The sequence below is a fragment of the Trichoderma atroviride genome, chromosome 2, assembly GCF_020647795.1.
Source record: "Trichoderma atroviride chromosome 2, complete sequence".
In the NCBI taxonomy this organism is placed as follows: Eukaryota; Fungi; Ascomycota; class Sordariomycetes; order Hypocreales; family Hypocreaceae; genus Trichoderma; species Trichoderma atroviride.
In genome coordinates, this window is record NC_089401.1 from 944,636 (window position 1) to 965,970 (window position 21,335).

The 21,335-nt window shown below is 49.9% G+C and overlaps 9 protein-coding genes across 9 annotated transcripts; 7 read left to right on the top strand and 2 right to left on the bottom strand.

The window, feature by feature from the left end:
- Positions 1-578: 578 nt before the first annotated feature.
- On the top strand, positions 579-1,054 carry TrAtP1_003010 (uncharacterized protein; the record flags this gene model as incomplete). The annotated part of the gene is made up of 2 exons (XM_066111708.1): positions 579-670; positions 838-1,054. The coding sequence occupies 2 exons, from the start codon at positions 579-581 to the stop codon at positions 1,052-1,054; spliced, it is 309 nt and encodes a 102-aa protein (XP_065967787.1).
- A 182-nt stretch (positions 1,055-1,236) lies between these two features.
- On the top strand, positions 1,237-1,660 carry TrAtP1_003011 (uncharacterized protein; the record flags this gene model as incomplete). The annotated part of the gene is made up of 2 exons (XM_014087631.2): positions 1,237-1,384; positions 1,443-1,660. The coding sequence occupies 2 exons, from the start codon at positions 1,237-1,239 to the stop codon at positions 1,658-1,660; spliced, it is 366 nt and encodes a 121-aa protein (XP_013943106.2).
- Positions 1,661-1,808: 148 nt separating this feature from the next.
- On the bottom strand, positions 1,809-4,163 carry TrAtP1_003012 (uncharacterized protein). The gene is made up of 9 exons (XM_066111709.1): positions 3,581-4,163; positions 3,473-3,517; positions 3,395-3,411; positions 3,233-3,335; positions 2,770-3,162; positions 2,580-2,706; positions 2,405-2,524; positions 2,153-2,344; positions 1,809-2,093 (listed from the first exon to the last, which is right to left on the bottom strand). The coding sequence occupies exons 1-9, from the start codon at positions 4,091-4,093 to the stop codon at positions 1,942-1,944; spliced, it is 1,662 nt and encodes a 553-aa protein (XP_065967788.1). The 5' UTR covers positions 4,094-4,163; the 3' UTR covers positions 1,809-1,941.
- Positions 4,164-4,776: 613 nt separating this feature from the next.
- On the top strand, positions 4,777-6,038 carry TrAtP1_003013 (uncharacterized protein). Its single transcript, XM_014087633.2, has one exon. The coding sequence runs from the start codon at positions 5,073-5,075 to the stop codon at positions 5,829-5,831; it is 759 nt and encodes a 252-aa protein (XP_013943108.1). The 5' UTR covers positions 4,777-5,072; the 3' UTR covers positions 5,832-6,038.
- A 1,593-nt stretch (positions 6,039-7,631) lies between these two features.
- TrAtP1_003014 (uncharacterized protein) lies at positions 7,632-11,577 on the top strand (the record flags this gene model as incomplete). The annotated part of the gene is made up of 3 exons (XM_066111710.1): positions 7,632-7,653; positions 7,704-10,007; positions 10,064-11,577. The coding sequence occupies 3 exons, from the start codon at positions 7,632-7,634 to the stop codon at positions 11,575-11,577; spliced, it is 3,840 nt and encodes a 1,279-aa protein (XP_065967789.1).
- Positions 11,578-12,261: 684 nt separating this feature from the next.
- TrAtP1_003015 (uncharacterized protein) lies at positions 12,262-14,787 on the top strand (the record flags this gene model as incomplete). Its single annotated transcript, XM_066111711.1, has 3 exons — positions 12,262-12,278; positions 12,323-14,121; positions 14,198-14,787. 3 exons carry the CDS (start codon positions 12,262-12,264, stop codon positions 14,785-14,787), a joined length of 2,406 nt encoding a protein of 801 aa, XP_065967790.1.
- A 304-nt stretch (positions 14,788-15,091) lies between these two features.
- TrAtP1_003016 (uncharacterized protein) lies at positions 15,092-18,289 on the bottom strand. The gene is made up of 2 exons (XM_014087634.2): positions 16,820-18,289; positions 15,092-16,724 (listed from the first exon to the last, which is right to left on the bottom strand). The coding sequence occupies exons 1-2, from the start codon at positions 17,894-17,896 to the stop codon at positions 15,471-15,473; spliced, it is 2,331 nt and encodes a 776-aa protein (XP_013943109.2). The 5' UTR covers positions 17,897-18,289; the 3' UTR covers positions 15,092-15,470.
- Positions 18,290-18,496: 207 nt separating this feature from the next.
- TrAtP1_003017 (uncharacterized protein) lies at positions 18,497-19,336 on the top strand (the record flags this gene model as incomplete). Its single annotated transcript, XM_066111712.1, has 3 exons — positions 18,497-18,566; positions 18,930-19,174; positions 19,247-19,336. The coding sequence occupies 3 exons, from the start codon at positions 18,497-18,499 to the stop codon at positions 19,334-19,336; spliced, it is 405 nt and encodes a 134-aa protein (XP_065967791.1).
- Positions 19,337-19,372: 36 nt separating this feature from the next.
- TrAtP1_003018 (uncharacterized protein) lies at positions 19,373-21,048 on the top strand (the record flags this gene model as incomplete). Its single annotated transcript, XM_014087409.2, has 5 exons — positions 19,373-19,534; positions 19,641-20,019; positions 20,085-20,431; positions 20,496-20,954; positions 21,013-21,048. The coding sequence occupies 5 exons, from the start codon at positions 19,373-19,375 to the stop codon at positions 21,046-21,048; spliced, it is 1,383 nt and encodes a 460-aa protein (XP_013942884.1).
- Positions 21,049-21,335: the final 287 nt, after the last annotated feature.

Genomic DNA, 21,335 nt, shown 5'->3' on the forward strand with positions numbered 1-21,335 from the left:
GGGTCGTTTCAGAGCCCCTGGTCGAGGAGTCTCTCGGTTTGAGGCTTGCCCTGCTGGACTGCAAATGGCAGCTGACAATCGGTGTTTATTCACTGCGTCGCTTGTTGGTGGCATTTGTCTGGGGAATTGACAGATGGATCGATCGATTGTGCCAAGTCAAGGTGTGTTTAATATAGACGGATGTTATCTACGGAAAGTATAGGTTCGCGTCATGTATAGCTGCATATATACATGGATAATCCACCATGGAAGATATTCTGGATAGATGATGTAGCTGTGTCAGGCCTTTTCTAGAAGGCAGGTGGCCACATAGCCCCTTTGGCACGTTTCAGTACATCACCCTCTTTGCCGGACCAATGGACAGCTGCACTCTCTTCACGTACCTCATCTGAGTGCCTGCACAACATTTTCTACATCTTTATTAGTACACCACTTCCAGTTTGTCAGTCTCTGTTCTGTGCGGGTGGCACGCTGGCCCCAAGTCAGCACTCGGCCGTGGCTTTTTGGCCTTTTGCAAATCGAAAACGGCATTTGTCTCGCAGTCGAAATAGGGCAGCGGGCGGCTCCTCTGACGCGCCATGGCGGTCTATTGCCTCGGCCTGTTTGTGTTTTTGGCTGTGCTGTCGTTGGTGGCTGCTGAGGCACTTCCTCCCAACTCCATTCCTGCCATGTGCGTCGCCATCTGCGGACCAATCGTCGAGCTGAGTTCGATGTGCAGCCCAAAAAAATCCTTGGGGGGTTTCGAGAGTGACTTGAATGGGGAAGCGCAACATCCGAAGCGGGCCGAGCGCCTTGATGGCAGGCGAATCGAGAAGCATCTTACAGTCATTATCGCAGCGCCTACGTCGTTCCCTTCTGGACTGTTAGGACTATTACACAGTCTATTTCCACCAGAGCCTTCAGCCTTGTCGTTGCCGCCAGCTCCATGGCCACACTCATCATTGTCATCGTCACCGATTCTACCCCCGGCAACTCCAGCATCTACGCCGCCACTACCAAACAACTATCTTACTATGCGACCGTCGGTCCAACCTCTTCCAACCACATCAAGTAATCTTCTCTCGACGGACACTACAGTACCATATCCCGCTCCTACGCCAACTATAACATCGAATGCTTGGCCAACGACGTCTACCGCTTCCGTCAAGAAAGGGATGAAAACTCCAGACCTGGCTACCGTTTCAACAGCCGCTGCCAGCCAACACAACTCAATGATGCCGACTGTTCTGGGCTTGGATGGAGATGCGGGGGGGTGAAACCAGCGGATGGGGAATGACGGAGAATGCAGAAGAGCAGTGCGTATGCTCCAACGAGAGCTTCAATGTGGCAGAGATTACTGGGCTATGTGCGAGCTGTGTAAATATGATTGCGAATTCACAAAATGGTGAGTGGTTTTCGTTCAAGGCTCTGCCATGATTTTTGTTGCTAACCTTATCACACAGATGTAGAGGTCATCATGTCGGTCTGCGGCTTCCCACCGCAGCAATACAGCCCAGAGAAGGACAGCTTGGCGAGCAGCATCCACGTCCAGGCCACCAGGCCGGCGGCGAATACTGGAGGTGCCAAGTTGAATGGCGCATCTCGGTCAATTTGGGGTGCAAACGTTGGACTGGCTGCTGGCGCTGCGGGTTTCGTAATCGGTGTGTTAACGATGCTATGATTTGTTCCATATTGGTCGAGGTTGTTTTCTCCTTTATTGTTTCAGTGTATATAAGATAGGGTTTATGGAGTATACACTAGGGTAAATTATTGTACGACTTCGGGTCAAGTCGGTATACAGTCATCAATGGGTAATGTTTTAATAGAAATGAGCAAACATCTTATTGTACCGTGTTAAAAGCTGTATAATTGCTTAGAGTCGCTGTACATAGCTCGCCAATATTTCTCAATACGTCAATTCGTTACAGAAATAGATCAGGTTCCAAGACGTTTGCTTTCAGCTCACAAAGTTGGCGGCTTCCGCGGCGGAAAGGTTTTCTCATAAGCACTCTGAAGTTGGATTAGAAGGCCCTCTTCTTTGGCTACTGCGCAAAGCCCATGCGGCCGTCCGTTATAGTCAAGATAGTCGAGCGGCATGGCAGCAACAGGGTACCCTAACGCTAAAGTGTCAGTAAGAATTCGTATTACGAAATAAGGGAAATGAGGGGCGAACCGCAGGCTGCAGCAAAATAATACAATGGCGACTCAATGGGCCCCATTATGATGTTGAGATTGTGCTCTTCAAAGGTCTTATCGACGCCTTCATCGCGGCCGAATTTGGTCAAATGGGAAATATAAGACGCGCAGTCTTCGGATGTCAGACTAGTCTTTTCGCAGAGCTCAAGGATATCCTGGTTATCGTATCCTGGGAGCTCTTATTAGCAGCCATTAAAAGAGACCGTGGGGCCACATGTCTCAACGTTACCATGAGGAAGCTCTTTATCGGCATGCGCCTTGTTGAAGGCAATCAGCTCGCCCAACGTCTTAATCTGAGGGGTATCAAGGAGTTTGATATAATTCTCAAACTCCTCTTTAAAGCCCTTTTCTAATTGACAGATGCGTTAGTTATATGCTAGTACATTGGTGAACATTAAACCTACCGAATATTTTGAGCAAAACCTCTTCGCCCTCAACGTAAAATGTGTCAACAATATTTAATAAGACGTTATCCTTGAACACTGTTGCGTGTTCCTTGATAACTTCATATGCATGTCGAACTTGATCGATCTGACTCACTTAGCAACAGAGAATAAATATCATGGTAAGACAATATCAGTTATAAACACTCACCAACTGCTTCTCCATGCCTTCGTCGAGGATCTTTCGAATATCCGGAGTATACTTCCATATTTCTGGGTCTACCGCGCCAATCTTGAGACCATCCCACGAGCCCGTTACCCGCGAGGCGTAGCCGCCCGGTGGAATGTTGTTGGGATCAGTGATGATGTCCATCAGCATAGCTAAATCTTTGGTAGTCTTTGTCATAGGGCCTGGCTGGTCAGAAAAGCTAGAAATGGGTACTATTCCGCTAAGGGAGATGAGCGCGCGGCCAGGTTTAAGTGAATAAAGGGCAGCTCGGCCAGCAGGTAGCATTAGCGATCCAAATGTCTCAGTGCCAATGCTAACTGGAGCAAACCCAGCTGCGACTGCAATGGCAGAGCCGGATGAAGAGCCTCCCGGGTTCTATAGAATAACAGAGAAATAAACTAGATTAGTCATTTGCAACTGTGAGAGCCACGATACCTTCACTTACGCTATGACCTGCAAATGAATCATCCGAGCGAATACCTCCTTTTGCATACGGAGATTGGGCTTGTCCGCTAACTGCATTCCATCCGCAAATCAGGTTTTTGCCTCTTGGCGAAAGATTGACGTTAGCTTTAATAGCTAATGGTGGTGAAATAGGGCAGCTTACTTCCACCACGATAGCTCCTGAATATGGCGACTTAGCTGCCGGGTCTTGAGTTTAACAATGGGCGTTGTGAACACTTACCGACAAGCTAGCTTTGCCTATCACGATGAGTCCTGCCTCCAGCAGCTTAGACACATTTGTTTAGCTAATTATCGGCCATTGAAGATTTATTCTCGCATGGTCACTTACCCGATCTACAATAGGCGCATTGATCCGCGGGTTCGAATTGGCTAGAGCTAAACTTCCAGCCGTTGTATCAAGGCCAGTTGACTTGAAGTGGGTCGCGATGTTGTCTTTGATGAGGATGGGGATCCCGTGAAGTGGGCTCCTAAGCTTGCCATTCTTTCTTTCCTCATCCAGCATGTCCGCTCTCTCCAAGAGGAGCGATTTTGGAGCTGTGCTGATTATCGCTTTGAGGTAGTCATTGTGGCGCTTGATCTGTGAGAGATATATTTGGACGAGATGCTTGCTGGTTATGTCGGCAGATGAGCTGAGCAAATGCTGGAGCTCCTCAGCAGTGGCTGTCAGTACGTCAATCTCCGTGCCCATGGCTAGTATAAGTAGATTTGTGAGAGATGTTGCGAGAAGACAGAGCTTCGGTATGTGCCGGATCTGAAGTTGTGGAAATGAGATCAAGTTGGGGTTGAATGGGGTAAATACCCAGCTCGTGCATAATACTAAACATGGCCCCGTATGGAGCATATATATTCAGACATGCCACGCTAACCGCACTTGAAGCATTCAGCCTTTCTTATAATAGACTTTTTAAAGTGATTATTGTCCATGTTGAAAAGTAACTTTCGCATCACTAGTTTAAATGCTGAATCGAGCGATTATGCTCCATTATTGTCACCGTGTAGGGTAAAGGTCAGCTTATGCGAGCGAGAAGCTACATGGGTAGCTTAGGGCAGCAGTGGTTATGATGAGCACACATTATCGTCCTTGTTCTGGTGCAATACATACTGTAGGAATCTTGAATATTAAATTTCTTTGGGCTAGATGCTATGTTTCTGAGATGGCTTATGAGAGGTGCGTAACTACCCATTGCGGAATTGTAATTGGCATGGATACCCGTATGGATATCGACTACTGTGTACATGGTCATCGTTGATCGCCCCTGAGTGAACAACTTTACACTAGATACTCTGTAATTGCCGATAGGTTTCCTCTGCGCTATACTGCAATATCAACACCCATCTCTTTCGCTTCCGCCGCTCATTCGGAGATACCTCACCGGCATTGGACCAGTGGAGCGCCCCAGTGGTGGAGAAGGCGGAGTTGCAAGAGTTCCGCAGCCGCCAAGGGTCTCTCGCGTTGCCCATTTAGGGAAATGTCCTGTCAGCAAGCGCTTATGTCCGAACCTAGATACGTGTAATGCCTCATTGGGCTGGAGTTAGGGCCTAGTAGCTGGAATTTGCATCGCCTTATACACATATAAGAGTTGTATATATAGGTATCTGTAGGTGCCGATTATTTGGCTGTTCTGCTAAAGAATTGTATTTCAATTGGCAAAATCGACAGCTCACTGCCACATTCCATATTCATTCTCTCATCTGTTGCTGTGTACGAGTCATCTATCTCTGTGCTCGACAGCGCCGGAATATCGCAGACGCATCGCCTCACAAGCATCCACTAAGCTACCTACACTACACAATACATCACACAAATCATCTTCATCGCCATGCACATCATTCTAACTGGCGCAACGGGTCTCGTGGGATCGGGTGTCTTGGACGCCATGATCAAGGCCAAAGACATCACCAAAATCTCCATTCTCAGTCGCAAGCCGGTTCAGATGGCTGCTGATTCCAAAGACCCTCGAATCAGCGTCATCATTCATCAGGACTTTGAAAATTACGACTCCAAGGTATTGGAGCAGCTTCAAGGCGCAAAGGCCTGTGTCTGGGCCCTGGGTATCAGCCAGACCAAGGTCAGCGCAGAAGAATACGTCAAGATCACCAAGGATTACACCATTGCCGCTGCAAAGTCTTTCGCTACCTTGACGACGACGCCATCAGAGCCCTTCCGGTTCATCTATGTATCAGGCGAGGGCGCTACGCAGACCCCGGGCCGATTCTCGGCCATTTTTGCTCGCGTCAAGGGAGAGACTGAGAAACAGCTGAGTGACTTGACGGCTGAGATGCCGACGAGCTTGCGTGCAGACTCTGTGAGGCCAGGGTTTGTGGATGCCAGACAGCACAAAGCTGTCCTGCCTTATATTCCGGATCCCGGCATGGGTTACAAGGTTGGAGCAGCATTACTGACGCCTTTATTACCGCTGATGAAGGGAATGCACTCCCCGACCGATCACCTGGGAGCTTTCTTGACAAACATGGCCATGGGGAAATTGGACTCCCAGCTGGAGGGCCCGGGTGCGTTTAAACTTGGCAACTCATGGATTGTTGGGGCTGCTGGTGTCAGAAGAGTCTCTGGATTTTGAAAAAAAAAAAAAAAAAAGCGCCAGGGTTAGAAGAGGACGCTTGAGGGAAAGGGGCTAGTTGGAAGCTCACGTTCTTATGAATACATGTGCAGAATAGTGAGACCCTACCCGCATACCATAACGCCAAGGGAGGCGTCAATTGTAATTTTAGAAACATCGGGAAGCAGGATCATCTTTAAGCTTAATTTTTTTTTAGTCTACCATCACTACTTTAGTCTTGCGTATTAATTTCTCATGTACATTCGTTTCGACATAAAAACCGAGAGCCGCCATGGCGTAGTTACCTGGCTTACATCTGGATTTGGGAGCCTAGCCAAGCTTTGGAAGCCTTGGAAGCCTCAATATAAGTCTTGACGAGGCGTAGTGTGCCATATTAGACGCGTATCTGAATGAAAATGGTATTTGGGACGCGAATCACCTCAACCAGCGTTCCTGAGATATGACCAACACCACCTACTTAAGGGCCCGCCTCAGCGAGCCATTGCTTTCTGCAGGGGAAGATCTACTGGCAGTGGTAGTGGTACTATACCTAGAACAGCCAGGGACCCTGATTTAAGCCTGCCGGAGTACCCCGCGGAGATTGGCAGGGTTTTGGGATGTCTTATGCATCAGTGTACGGAGTTCGTGTCCCTTCGCAACATGCGGTATGTTGGTGTCGTGAGGAGACATAACGCCCGTGTTGGGTATGCAACAGTCAGTGCAATACTAGAATCTAGACCAAGTAATGAGTGAAATAACAAGCTGGCACTTGTTGGTTGTACTAGTGAAGCCGCCGATAGCTTTCCATGTCTAAAATGTGTAGCTGCAAGTGATAACTCATATAGTGAAGTGATACTAATAGGAGTAGACTTGTCCTCTCTTTGGTCGGCCGTAGTCGGCCTTTGAACTTAGTAATTGGTAATCAGAAGCCATAAAACAGTACAGACTTCGCCGCTCCAATACTATAACGCAGTCTCTCCCTTTTCAATGTTCATGCCGCCAGCTCAAGGAGAGCATCATTTGTGGGGGCAGGGAGGTCTTACTTGACCTTTTCGCCAATCGTATTGATGTTTCAAATACCCGAAACAGTGTCTTAGAGGAAATTGAATTTCAATTCATTGCCATGAGCAAGCCCAGCATAATACCTGTTGGTTGGTCATCGATGTGGGTGGGGGTCAGTCAGTACATGCATTAATGCTGCCCATATTTCGGACAAGATTGATTTCAGCTTGGCTCGTGGTAATATGAGTGCAAGATGGCGCAATTATGGTGCGCAACCCAAGGCTATATTTTATCTGCCTATACAAAGGGATGCCAATGTCCGTTTCGTCGATTCCGGACAATATAGTCTTTTTATTCAGAATCAGATTGCTCATGATGTGCTCAGTATGGCGCCAAACGTCTCTTAGTAGGTATAGGTCGCGTCAACATATACTGTGAACAGATGGCAGCTCGTTGCAGACGCGATATAATGGTTGTATGTAAGTCGCAAAGACTTTAACTTGACGTGGTGCAATGGAATGGCCCTAGAAAGATTTTGGCTAGAATTTCAAGCAGTAGCTGAGCCGCTAGAGAGCTGATGCTACTCACTCTATCTTTTAGGAGCGACGTTGTAATGCAGCGTGACTGTCTAAGTCAGTAGACGGCTATGTATGGGCCTCATAGCCACGAATGTTCTTTCAAAGGGTATCTACCTCATGCTATTGCCACATTTTTGGAGCCATATTGAACATTCCTCGAAACTTCAAACCGTGACACTGAAATGTGAAGATCAGCCCCCTAATCGGTTTATACGTACAGATTCATGTGTTATAATCCACGATGGCCGATCTCTCGCTCCTTAGTCCGCTTGTGAGATAGTAACCACCTTACGCTCCTTTTTCTTGTTTCTAGGGTTCTTGTGCGCTTCTCTCTACCGTAACTGCTCAAAGGCTGGTTCCAGAATATGGCTAGTCGCCGAGCAGACGGTATCCTCTCCTGGGCAGCTAAAGCGGCTGTCCTGGGTTCACTCTTTAGCGGAGGCTCACGAAGATGGCATCAAGACCGTTGAAGTTGTTATTACGACTTATCTTGACTTAGGTGCTTGCATCAACGCATGTGCTCCAGAGAAACACTTCAAGACTGCCGAGGAGAAGCAGTCTTACGTGCATCTCACTCTGCCCACTTGTCAATCAGAGCACGCAACCTCAACGAAACCTCCTAAATGCCCCGTCTGCCCGGGAACTGTCTTTCATTACGAACCTACTAGCGATCCTTATGTTACACGCACGTCTACTGCCGATTGGCAGACACCTTCTGTCTCTACTATTCACCCTACCTGCCATGGCTGCGAGGGCACTGTCATTATCTGCGAACCAAAAGCTACCAAGTATCCGAATCCAACAACTTTTACATGCGAAGGGGCTGGCCCCAACGGTGATAAAGTCACTATTCCGGGCTGGGGTCCTGGAGATCCCTCAACAGTCGTTATCGGCTCTCATGGCTTTACGGATCATTTCGTAACGGTTACTGTGCCAGGATGGGGCAAAGAAGCTGAAGCTCCGACTCACACCCGTCTTCCAACCGGTTACAACGGAAAGCCTCAATCTGGTTCACATCCAATTGTGGTTGTTGGCAACCCTGGACGCGAACCAATTACCATTACCGCTCCCGGTGCAAAGCCTGATGGTCCACGAGTCACCCTGCCGCCGATTGAGCGTGGTAAGCCCCCCATCGTGGTTATAGAGCCATCAAGACCGTCAAAAGGCCACGGTGCGGAACAAGGCCATGGTGAAGAACATGGCTACAGTGAAGACCACGGTCATGGTCAAGAGCAAGGGCACAGTCAAGAACATGGCCATGACTGGGAAAACAGCAATGACGAAGAACAAGGCCGTGGCCACGGTGAACAAAATGGTCACAGCCAGGAACATGGCCACGGTCAAGGGCAAGGCCGTGGCAAAGAGAACGGCCATGACTGGGAAAACGGCAATGACGAAGAAGAAGACCGCGGCCACGGTAAACAAAATCACGGTCAAGAGCAAGGTCAAGAGAACGGCAATGACGAAGAACAAGACCGTGGCCACGGCGAACACAATGGCCACGGCCAGGAACGGAGTCATGGTCAAGGACACGGCCATGGTGAACAGCATGGCAGTGGTGAAAATCATGGCAATGGTGAAAATCATGGCAGTGGTGAAAATCATGGCAGTGGTAAGCAACACGGTCACGGCAGTCATGGTAGGCCGGATGTGGCTGTCGGCCCTAACGGCGCCATCGACATTGATGGCGATGGAAAGCCAGATCTGGTCATCTTACCTGGCGGCGGAGTGGATCTGAACGGCGATGGACGGGCTGATACTACCGTTGACCCTCAGGGTGGCATTGACATTGACGGGGATGGGAGACCGGATATATCGCTGCACCCTCATGCTACCACTGGTAACAACACACCTGGAGCCATTGGAAACGGAACTAATGGCTTTGTTCTTCCAACCGCGTTTCTAGGTGTTGGCACTCCCATAGATACAAATGGCGATGGCGTACCAGATGTTTATATTGGGCCTAACGGTGATGTCGACCTTGACGGTGACGGCGTTCCAGATCTCGTGATTGATCCTAACGGCGCTGTTGATCTAAATGGCGATGGCATCCCAGACGCCATGGTTGGCCTGAATGGTGGCGTGGATACTGATGGAGACGGTATACCTAACTTGACAATCTTGTTGACAACGGGTGCCGGAAACAATGACCCTTCTCTCATAGGAGCACCTGTCTATGCTGTTGGTAGCGGCATACCCCAGACAGCAATCGGCGCTGATGGAAGAATCGATCTAAATGGTGATGGAAGGCCGGATATTCAAATTGGTTTGAATGGGTTAGTTGATCTTAATCTCGATGGCATACCAGACACCATAATCCGCCCTGATGGAGGTATCGATCTAAACGGCGATGGCAAGCCCGATTTGTTTGTCGGCCTTGGCAATATTGCAAACCTCGGTCCGGGCAATCCACCAAATGTTACTGGAGGCAGCAACACAACTGGCGGCGTTCTGCCTGACGTTAGGATTAATGGCACGTCCATTATTGGCGCGCCTGTTGACCTCAACGGTGATGGGCTGCCTGATGTTCAGATTACTCCTGGTGGAGGCATCGACACGAATTCAGATGGAGAACCAGACATCATCATCCTGAATGGCGGGGGAGTCGACAACAATGGTGATGGAATACCTGATGTCTTTGTCCTTCCTGGAGGGGCATTGATCTTAATGGAGATGGCGACCCTGATATAATTATTTTGCTTGGTAGCTTGCCTGGCGGTGTGGTAGGAAACGCTGGCAATACTCTGGCCTCAGTTCTCGCAAATCTGGGTGCTGGTACATTTGTTGATCTCAATGGGGACGGCATTCCCGATACCACCGTTGGCATTGGAGGCGGCATTGACACCAACGGCGACGGCATTCCCGATATCATCATTTCCGCTGATGGCGGCGTGGACATTAATCACGATGGAATCCCTGATGTTGTCATTGGCCTTGATGGAGGCATTGACACCAACGGCGATGGGGAACCTGACATCTTCGTTATGACTAGGCTCCTTGATGAATTGCTTTCTGGTCTAATCAACAGTCTTGATCTTCCGCCTCTTGACTTTGCTACCGGATTTCAACTTGGCGTCGGCTCTCGTGTCGATCTCAACGGAGATGGATTGCCGGACACTACAATTGGCTCTGGAGGTCGCATCAATCTTAGCGGTAACGGCATTCTCAGCATTACTATTCTACCAGGTGGAGGCGTGGATATTAACGGAGATGGAAAACCCGATCGCATTATCAGCCTTAATGGAGGCATTGACCTCAGTGGTGATGGCCTCTCTGATATCCAAATCTTGCCTGGAGGTATCCTCAATGGAACTTTGCCCGGAGGTATCTTTAACGGCACTTTGCCTGGAGGCATTCTTAACGGCACTTTGCCTGGAGGCATTCTTAACGGCACTCTGCCTGGAGGGATCCTAAATGGAACATTCCCCGGAGGTATCCTCAATGGAACTTTACCTGGAGGTATTCTCAACGGCACTTTACCTGGAGGGATCCTAAATGGAACATTGCCCGGAGGTATCTTTAACAGCACTCTCCCCGGTAGCATCCTCAACGGCACTTTACCTGGAGAAATTCTTAACGGCACTCTGCCTGGAGGCATTTTAAATGGGACTTTGCCTGAAGGCATTCTCAACGGCACTTTACCTGGAGAAATTCTTAATGGCACTCTGCCTGGCATTCTCAACAGCACTTTGCCAGGTATTCTCAACGGCACTTTACCTGGCATTCTCAACGGCACTTTACCTGGCATTCTCAACGGCACTTTGCCAGGTATTCTCAACGGCACTCTCCCCGGAAGCATTATCCTCAACGGCACTCTGCCTGGAGGCATTTTAAATGTCACCTTACCTGGCGGTCCACTTAACGGTACTCTGTCTGGTGACCTTGGAACTCTACTTGGCGACCTTTTGAATAACACTTTACCTGGTCTTTTGAACAGCACTTTGCCTGGTCTTTTGAACAGCACTTTACCTGGTCTTTTGAACAGTACTTTACCTGGTCTTTTAAACAGCACTCTTGGTAATATTAATAATACTCTTCCAGGTGTATTAAATAGAACTTTACCAGGCCTCTTAAACGGGACTATTGGCAATCTTAACAACACTCTGCCCGGCCTTTTAAACAGCACTCTTGGCGATCTTAATACTATTCTACCAGGCCTCCTAAATGCAACCCTTCCAGCCTCCTAGATGCAACTCTGCCGGGTCTCCTAAATGCAACTTTACCAGGTTTCTTAAATAACACTCTGCCCGGCCTCTTAAACAGCACTCTCGGCGATGTTAATAGCACTCTGCCAGGTCTCTTAAATACAGCTCTGCCAGGACTCCTAACTGCAACTCTCCCAGGCATTCTAAATACAACTTTACCGGGACTTATAAATACAACTCTACCAGGTATCCTATCTGCAACTTTACCAGGCATCCTAAATACAACTCTGCCAGGACTCTTAAATACAGCTCTGCCAGGACTTATAAGTACAACTCTGCCAGGTATCCTACATACAACTCTACCAGGACTTATAAGTACAACTCTTCCAGGTCTCTTAAATACAACTCTGCCAGGTCTCTTAACTGCAACTCTTCCGGAACTCTTAAATACAACCTTACCAGGACTTATAAATACAACTTTACCAGAACTCATAAATACAACTCTGCCAGGTCTCTTAAATACAACTCTCCCAGGCCTCCTAACTGCAACTGTGCCAGGTCTCCTAAATGCAACTTTACCGGGCCTCCTAAACAATATTCTGCCCGGTGTCCTAAACGGCACTCTGCCAGGGATTTTAAATGGAACTTTGCCTGGCCTCCTGAATGGCACTCTCGGTAACCTCAACAACACTCTGCCTGGTGGCCTGTTAGGCGGCCTTTTAGGAAATGGTACTGGAATTGGTGTTGGAGGCGCACCTGGCAATCTTCTGAACAACACTGCGCCTAGCAACTCTAGTGGTGGCCTGCTTGGTGGTCTTTTAGGAAACGGCACGACTGGTGTTGACCCGAACTTGCTTGGCGGTCTCTTAGGAAATGGTACAACTGGCACTGGAGCCACTGGCAACTCCACTGGCCTTCTTGGTGGTCTTCTAGGAAACGGTACTGCTACAGCTGGAAATTCAACTGGTGGTCTCCTTGGCGGCTTATTAGGAAACGGCACTGCCCCAACTGGAAACTCTACTGGGGGCTTGCTTGGAGGTCTTTTTGGCAATGGCACAACTGGAACTGGCACAACTGGTATTAGTAATTCCACTGGTCTTGGCGGTCTTTTCGGAAACAGTACTGCTACAACCGGCAACTCTACTGGTCTCTTAGGCAGTCTTCTCGGTAACGGCACTGCTACAACCGGCAACTCTACTGGTGGCCTTCTTGGTGGCCTTCTAGGAACAGGAACCGCAGGCACGACTAATACAACCAACACAACTGGAGGTGCTCTACCTGGCCTTGGAATAGGAGTTACAGGATCTGTTGACCTTGGCAACGCAACCACCGGCGTAACTAACTCAACAAATTCTACTGGTTCAACCGGAAGTACAGGGACTGGTGGTCTCTTAGGTGGCCTTCTAGGAGGAGGAACTGGCTCAACAGGCACGACCAACACAACTGGTGCTATTACTAACTCAACTGGCACCACTGGAACCGGTCTTCTCGGCGGCCTTTTAGGTAATACCACCACAGGAGCAACCAACGCTACTGGCACTACTGGTGGTCTTCTCGGCAGCCTCCTAGGAACAGGCAATGGTACTACAGGCGCTGGCTCTACTGGTATAAATAACACAGCTGGTACAATAACTAATACAACTGGAACTGGCAGTACTGGTGGCCTTCTCGGTGGTCTCCTAGGGACAGGCACTGGCTCTACTGGAATTGCAAATACAACGGGCACAGTAGCAAACACCACAACCGGTGTAACTAATTCAACCGGCCTGGCTGGTACTGGCCTTCTCGGCGGCCTCCTGGGCAATACTACTACGGGAGTTACTAACTCTACTGGAACTGGCACCACTGGCACTGGACTTCTTGGAGGTCTTCTGGGCAATACTACAGGAGTGATCAATACAACAGGTGCCACAGGCACTGGCCTTCTGGGCAATATCACCACAGGAGCCCCTGGCTCTACAGGCGTAACAAGCAACATCACAACTGGGGTAACTAACTCTACTGGAACTGGTACCACCGGCACCGGCCTTCTTGGTGGTCTTTTGGGCAACACTACTACAGGAGTGACTAATACAACGGGCACCACTGGCACAGGCCTCCTCGGCGGACTCCCAGTCAATACCACTACAGGAGTAGCTAATACAACGGGCACAATAACTAATTCAACTGGCGGCACTGGCACTGGCCTCCTCGGGGGCCTTTTAGGCAATACCACTACAGGTGTGACCAACACTACCGGCACAATTGGTAGTGGTCTTCTAGGTGGCCTCCTAGGTAATACTACTACAGGAGTAACTAACTCTACTGGCACAACTGGTACTCCCGGTACTGGACTTCTTGGTGGCGCCTTGGGCGGAGGAACTGGAACAACGGGCATCGTCAACTCTACCGGCACTGCAACTAATACAACTGGTGCCACTGGAACTGGCCTCCTCGGTGGCCTCTTAGGCAACACTACTATAGGGGTTGTTAATACAACTACAGGAATAACTAATACGACCGGCGGAACTGGTACCACCGGCACTGGCCTCCTCGGCAGCCTCCTGGGCAATACCACAACAGGAGTTGCCAATCTTACTACGGGGGGTAACTAATACAACCGGCGGAACTGGTACCACTGGTACTGGCCTTCTTGGTGGCCTCCTGGGTAACACTACTACAGGAGTTGTTAATGCAACTACAGGAGTAACTAATACGACCGGCGGAACTGGTACCACTGGTACTGGCCTTCTTGGCGGTCTCCTAGGAACAGGAGCAGGAACCACAAACATCACTGGAACCACAGCCCCAGCCAACACAACCAACTTAAATACAACAGCGCCTGGTCTCGGAATCTCAGTCACTGGCTCCTTGGGCAACGCTACTAATACCACCGGAACTGGCCTTCTCGGTGGTCTTCTAGGAACAGGGGCAGGAGCCACCGTAAACGTCACTGTCCCAGCCAGCACGACCAACTTAAATACAACAGCGCCTGGTCTTGGAATCTCGGTCACTGGCTCCTTGGGCAACGCCACCAACAACACTGGAACTGGCCTTCTCGGCGGTCTCCTAGGGACAGGGACAGGAGCCACCGTAAACGTCACCGGAACTACAGCCCCGGTCAACACAACCTTGAACGCAACAGCGCCTGGAATCACTCTCACTGGCTCCTTGGGCCTGGGCAACGCCACCAATACCACCGGGACTGGCCTCTTAGGCGGGCTCCTGGGAAGATCCGTCCTGCTGAAGAAGCTCCTACTGCGGACGTATTGAGTATATTGAATTAGCGCTTGGATATGAGAAAAGGGATATGGGAAGGATAGAATATGGGACAAAAGGAAATTGGGATTGGATTTGGAATTGGATAAATGAGTGATAGCAGCAGGGAGTATGATGGTGAGGGAAGGGAAGTGAGGTTATGATTGTCATGGTTCTTTTTTTTTTCTCAATTTTTTTTTTCTTACTCCTCTTTCACACTTTTGTCTTCTTAGGTTATGCGATAGGGATCTATAGATAGCTTTCATCAATGGATCTAACTGTTAAAACGTCTTTCTTATTGTTATGACTTGCGTAATTTGTGATGCGAAATATGGTGCAACGCAGCCGAGTCAACATCCGTACGTAAAGATGGGTCTTTGCCTCGACTTAATGATTATTCATAAACGCAGCGATCTATAATTTCAGTCATACATGGTATATCCAACTCCCTATCCTAAACACCAGGCATACAAAGCTGCCTCTTGACCATTGCAACTCCAAGCAAGTTTCTCTTTCGGAAACATCTGTCCAAACCCAGTCGTCGTTGTCTAGCTCTCCATTTACTGGCTCATACCAGTTTACCAAATAGACGCCCGCCTATAGAACAAGAAGTCTCGTGCAGTGTAATGCAAAACCCATAAATCGACGAACCAGCTACTCCCTCTCTCATCAAGGGAAAAAAGAATTTACCACAGCATTTATGCTCCAAAAGCCTCGCTCACAATTTCTCCCTCATCCGGCGTCACGGCCATTTCTAGTAGCTCATGGGCCGCCTCAACGACCTCGCCGTCAATCCCCGCCTCCATGACTAGATCTTCTTCAGCAAAGGTCAGTCTTCCCAAAGCAATGAGATATCGCTGGCTGCCTCCGTGCGAAAGTGAAAGTTTTCGAGTGATTTCGGCCAAATTGGCTGTACACGGGTCTGTAGCTAGAGTGTGGATAAGCGTCACGCATTGGGAGATGATGCGATATAGCTCAGCGGAAGTTGTAGACTCGGAAAACTTCAGCGATGAAGACGTCATGGCATCGGGAAGAGGGGGGAGAATGCTGGGAGGGATAGGCTGATCATAAAGCTCGTCAATAGATGTGCTCAAGCAAGCCACTAAGCGTGGGATGGCGTTATCGTGAGATGCCAACTGCTGGGCACCAAATTCATATCTTGCAAAGGTAACCAACGTTCGAAGAGCAGCCAGTCGTACGCTTCGTTTCTGGACAGGGGTCGTTGTAGCACGGGGATGCTCCATCAGTTTAGCAGATACTCGCTCAATGACAACTCGCGCCACTGATGGCGTATCTTTTTCGTCAGATATAGGGCCGATGGAGTCGGGAAGCGAGGATGTCGCTAGCAGATCAAGCATTCCAATGATATCGGTAGTTTTCTGCTTGGGCATCAAAAGAAGAAGAGTGAAGTCAAGAGAGATGAGTTTCCAAAACGCAGCAGAAGTGTATTTAACCCCCTCTTCAGTCTCGGTGGGGGTTGTCGCACATGCCAAGGACGCAGTGTAAAGCAAGGACAGAATATGACTCGTATCTATTTGCTGTTCCAAGATGGCATGGTCATCGTTGTTGGCTACTGCGCCATCGGAAAGGCGCGAGGGCCCTTCCGCAACGGTAAATATTATCGTCTGTGCCACTGGCACAAGTCTGGAGATGATGAGGGGAGCAACAGAAGAGGTGTGGAGCTGAAAGGTGAAGGCGATGAGCGATACAAGATATTTAATAGGTTCCCAAAACTGCTCTTCAAAGCACCTAGTCCATAGGATGATGATTTGCTCTGTAAAATCAACGAGAAGCTGCATTGGCTGATAGGGGTTACCCATCAGAGGAAGTCTTTCGAATATGAGGGTTGAGAAGGATGTATTTGGGTCAGAAGGGAAGGAGATGCGAGAGAGAATGTCGAAAGTTGGGGGCTGCCCTTGGGCAAAGCCGTGATCGAGAATAATTTGCAAAAACTGACAGAGTCAATAGTTAGTTGGCACCTCTAAAAGACTGCAAAGAATAGAATGTTGCCATTTCCATTTTCATTCTTTCTGTTTTTAAAACTTACGTCAAATGGAGCTGTGGGAGCTGCCACTACGATTGGTTGCTGCAAAGCCAGCTGAGACACCGGCTTTATGTCCTCACTCATTTCTGCATCGCCCGTGTGTATATCAAGAGGCTTCATGGGAGACTCTGATACAGGGCGCTTCCGCTTCCCTTTACTCGGCGTTCGCTCTCCAATGTTGGTAGCAACGGAGCCAGCAGTCTTGCTTCTCCCTTGACCTTTGCTCGGACTTGCAGCAATGTCCATCTCGTCAAAGCCATCCGCAAAGCCCCATGTCTTGCTGGCCTTTTTCGGCGTCGTCATGTTGATGGCGGCAGGCTCCTTTCTGCGGGCTCGGTCATTAGCCTCTTTCATATCGCGCTGCATGAACTGGAGCTCCGTGTTGGCATGCTTCTCCGCCGCTATGGCCGCTTCCATTGCCTTTTCCTGTTTCTGTAGTTGTTCGGCGTTGAGGTTTCGGAGGCGGGCAATCTGCTCATCATAGTTTTGCTGCGCCTTTGTAGAGTTTGAGCGAAGTATGGAAGTTTCGCCGCGGGCCGCATTGAGCTCGGCTTCCAAAATACGAATTCGCTTTTGCAACGCCGTCACCATGGGTCCAGACTGCGCTTGGGATGGCATTGGCATCGCCGCAAGCTGCGCAGTCTGAGGGCGAGCTGCACTTTGTGAGGAATCGGGGAACCGCTGAGATGCCATGAACGGCTGATTCATGGGCCGAACGCTCGTCATTCGAGGCCGCTCCGCCAAGGGAGCTCCTGGCCTGGCGGCCGCAGCGTCAATCGCGGGATTCCATCGCGGATTGGGCACAGGAGGAATGGAAGGCCGTGCGGGCTGTTGTTGTCGCAGCGTCTTGTCGACAATTGGCCTGCCCACGGCAACACCGGCGTCGTTGATCACCTCGGTGGTGTCCAAGTCGTCGTCCTCCTGCCCCCAGGCATAGTCGAGCTGGTCTGCCTCCTGCGTGAAGGCATGATGGGCATGCTGGGCCTGGGTGGACTGAATGGCGTTGTTCTCGAGCTCTTGGAGCACATTGTCGGTCAGGTCGTCGAACCCGTCATCGGAAAACTCGTCGAGATCCATCATTCATGGCTCTTCAGCGCAGATGCATCATGGCTCGAGGCGTCTATGCGCAGCGTATTTGGCACGGCACTGCGTCATGGGCTGCCTGTGCGATGCAGTCATTGCGGGACGAGACCGCGGTGGATTGGGATTTGGACGATAGGATATCGATAAAGTCGACGCGACGCGAGGTCACGTTTTTGCTTGCAAGTGGCTGGTTCTAAAGCGTGTGGCTTAGCACCTCCAAGCAGATGCCTCAGTTCTGCGAGTATGCAAGTTTCAATAGCCAAGTGCTAGTGGTCTATTAAATTACAGACAAGTACTTATGGCTACATGTACTTGGAGAGTCTGAAAGAAACAAAGAGGGCCCAATAATGAGTGTGTGGAGAGGGAAATGGCATTTGCGCGCACGTGGCGGGTTGTCCATCAAATCTCATGCTCACAGCTCACTGTACTCTGCACCTTGCAGTAGCAGCAGTACACAGGTACATTGACCCAATCAAATCACAATCATAACAGCTGTGAGAGCGGCCAATTACAGCATCTTGGACGAATGGACAAACCAGCTGGTAGAGGCGGTGCACGCTCAGCCCTGAATCCATGCCAGCACTCAAACCGCAGGCCATGTCGCATGACGTAGACGCCAGATCAGAGCGCCGCAGCCACAGCCGCCTCGTCGTTTGCGGAATTCAAGGTACATCGCAGCGTGTTCGACAAGTCTGGTACATGGCATTGGCAGCAGCTGGCTTTCCACTAAAATAAAATTAGAATGACTAGAATTCATGAAAACACTGCTGCTAGATACTCAAGCACGAGGGCGCGCACCCAGCCAGATTTCAGGGGATTATGTAAAAGAATCTCTGGCAGACGCCAGCAAATTAAAGTACTGTCACATGCGGATTTTATTTCGCGGGGAGTTGCACGAGTCCGGTCCATACCAAATTGAAAGGTTTCAGCAAAAATTCCGCCGTGGGAGGCCAAGAGGCCCAGCTAGAGCCTTGGCTCGCTTCCAGCGCTAAGCCTCGGGGCACTACAGCGCGCACTTGCGCACTTGCAGCACACGGAGCTTTGGCCTGGCAGCAGTACCAGCAGTACTTCGTCAGTGGCTGGCCGCAGCAGGTTTTGGCCGGTACCTTGGATGGGGTGAGGTCCACGTTGCGTGTTAGCTTTGGATTTAGCAGCCTCTGGCGAAATGCCTTTTTGACTTGCTCATCACCGTCAAATTCGCCCGGCTTTGCTTCTGCTTGGGTCGCCCGCGCACCGTCAACACCGCCGTCGCTTGAATGTCCGGTAGAGAACAAGGTGAGAGGGAGACGAGAGGGTCCGGTGAATCGGTCGGTGGCCGTGTCCGCTAACTGGAACTTTGCATCGCAGTCCGCAGAAGCTCCTCCGTCGATAGATAATAGCCTTGCTCCGAGCAACCCGCTGAGCATATCCTGCCGCCGCCAGATCGCAACTGCTTGACCAGCCCCGGCGCATCTCAGCGAGCCGTACGACGCCATGGCCAGATCAAAGAGAGGGGGCAAGTCCCCCATGAAGAGCGCCAACGGCCAGTTCAGCGGCTCTGAGGGCCGCCGATCGAGCTTCAGCGACAAGAGCGAAGAGGGGTCCCCAACAAGAACCAGGGCGCAGAACCAGGCCAAGCTGGCGGTTGTCGAAGAGGTAGGCTCTCAGATTATCTCATTGCTGCTGTGCTTTCGTCTTTGCTTTGCTCTTCCCCTGGCATCGCCAGAAAAAGTTTGTGTGGAGCTGACACTTGGCGAAACAGAAGCCCACGACTGCCGCAGAGAAACAGGCCGAGTACGAGAAGAAGAAGGCGAATTTCTGGACGCGAACGCTATGGACGCTGGTCATGATCTCTGGCTTCTTCGGCGCATTGTTCATGGGCCACATTTACATGATTGCCATTGTCACTGCGGTCCAGATCATCTCCTTCAAGGAAGTCATTGCCATTGCCAACGTTCCCAGCCGAGCCAGATCTCTGCGCTCTACCAAGAGCCTGAACTGGTATTTCCTAGCTACCACCATGTATTTCCTCTACGGCGAGAGCGTCATCTACTACTTTAAGCATATTGTCCTTGTTGACAAGGTGCTTCTTCCTCTGGCTACCCACCATCGCTTCATCAGCTTTATGCTCTATGTCTTTGGTGTGTTGCTCTTTTCCTGATAATCAGCTTACAACTATGGATTCATCTAACACACGCCGTGATAGGATTTGTCTTCTTCGTTGCCTCACTTCAAGCCGGCAACTACAAATTCCAATTCACCAACTTTGCTTGGACTCACATGGCCCTGTACCTTATTGTCGTGCAGGCCCATTTCGTCATGAACAACATCTTTGAGGGAATGATTTGGTTCTTCCTGCCAGCGGCCCTGGTCATTACCAACGACATATTTGCCTACATCTGCGGCATCATGTTTGGTCGCACACAACTCATCAAGCTCTCGCCAAAGAAGACGGTTGAAGGATTTGTCGGTGCTTGGATCATGACCGTCCTGTTCTCCTTTTTGCTTGTCAACATCCTGATGCGCTCCAAATACTTTATCTGCCCCGTCAACGTAAGTCGATCAGATGCAAGATGACATTGTTTCCGACACCGTACTAAACTTTATCCAACCTTAGGATCTCGGCGCCAATGTCTTCACCGGACTCAAATGCGATGTCAATCCCGCCTTCGTGCCTCACACCTACGAGCTCCCACAATTCTTCTTCCTGCCACCAAATACCAGCTTCTCCCTGACGTTTGCGCCGATGCAACTGCACGCCCTGGCCCTGGCCACCTTTGCATCTCTCATTGCTCCCTTTGGTGGCTTTTTCGCCTCCGGCCTCAAGCGCACTTTCAAGATCAAGGACTTTGGCGACTCTATCCCTGGACACGGTGGCATGACGGATCGAATGGATTGCCAGTTCATCATGGGCTTCTTTGCCTACATGTACTTCCACACCTTTATCGAGGTTCACAAGGTTTCTCTGGGCAGCGTCCTAGAGACGGCCATTACCAGCTTGGCCCCCGAGGAGCAGGTCGAGCTAGTCAAGAGCATGTGCCGATATCTCAGCAACCAGGGTCTTATGCCCCAAGAGGTATGTGTCACTCGCCAATCTACAAGTATGTCAACTAATTGAAAATCTTCATAAACAGTTGCAAGCTTGCCTCGAGAGAGCCACGTCTTCATAATTTTACGTGAAAACGCGTACGAGAATGGAGCCTGATGGCTCTTTATATCTCTTGTAAATCTAAACCCTTCCAGCTACATCTTTCATAATGACCATGAAATCTCTTTACTACTATTACCATTTATCTCTTCCACTTTATGGACCGTCATAGGGAAGGCGAAGAGGGGAATTGTGCGAGTCGATGGGAGAGAAGAGAGGGCAAGTAGAGGCGTTGGAATAAAATGGGGGAAGAGACATTATGTGCAGATAAGAGGCGTGGTGCGTCATGGGAAGAGATTGTGATGTAAG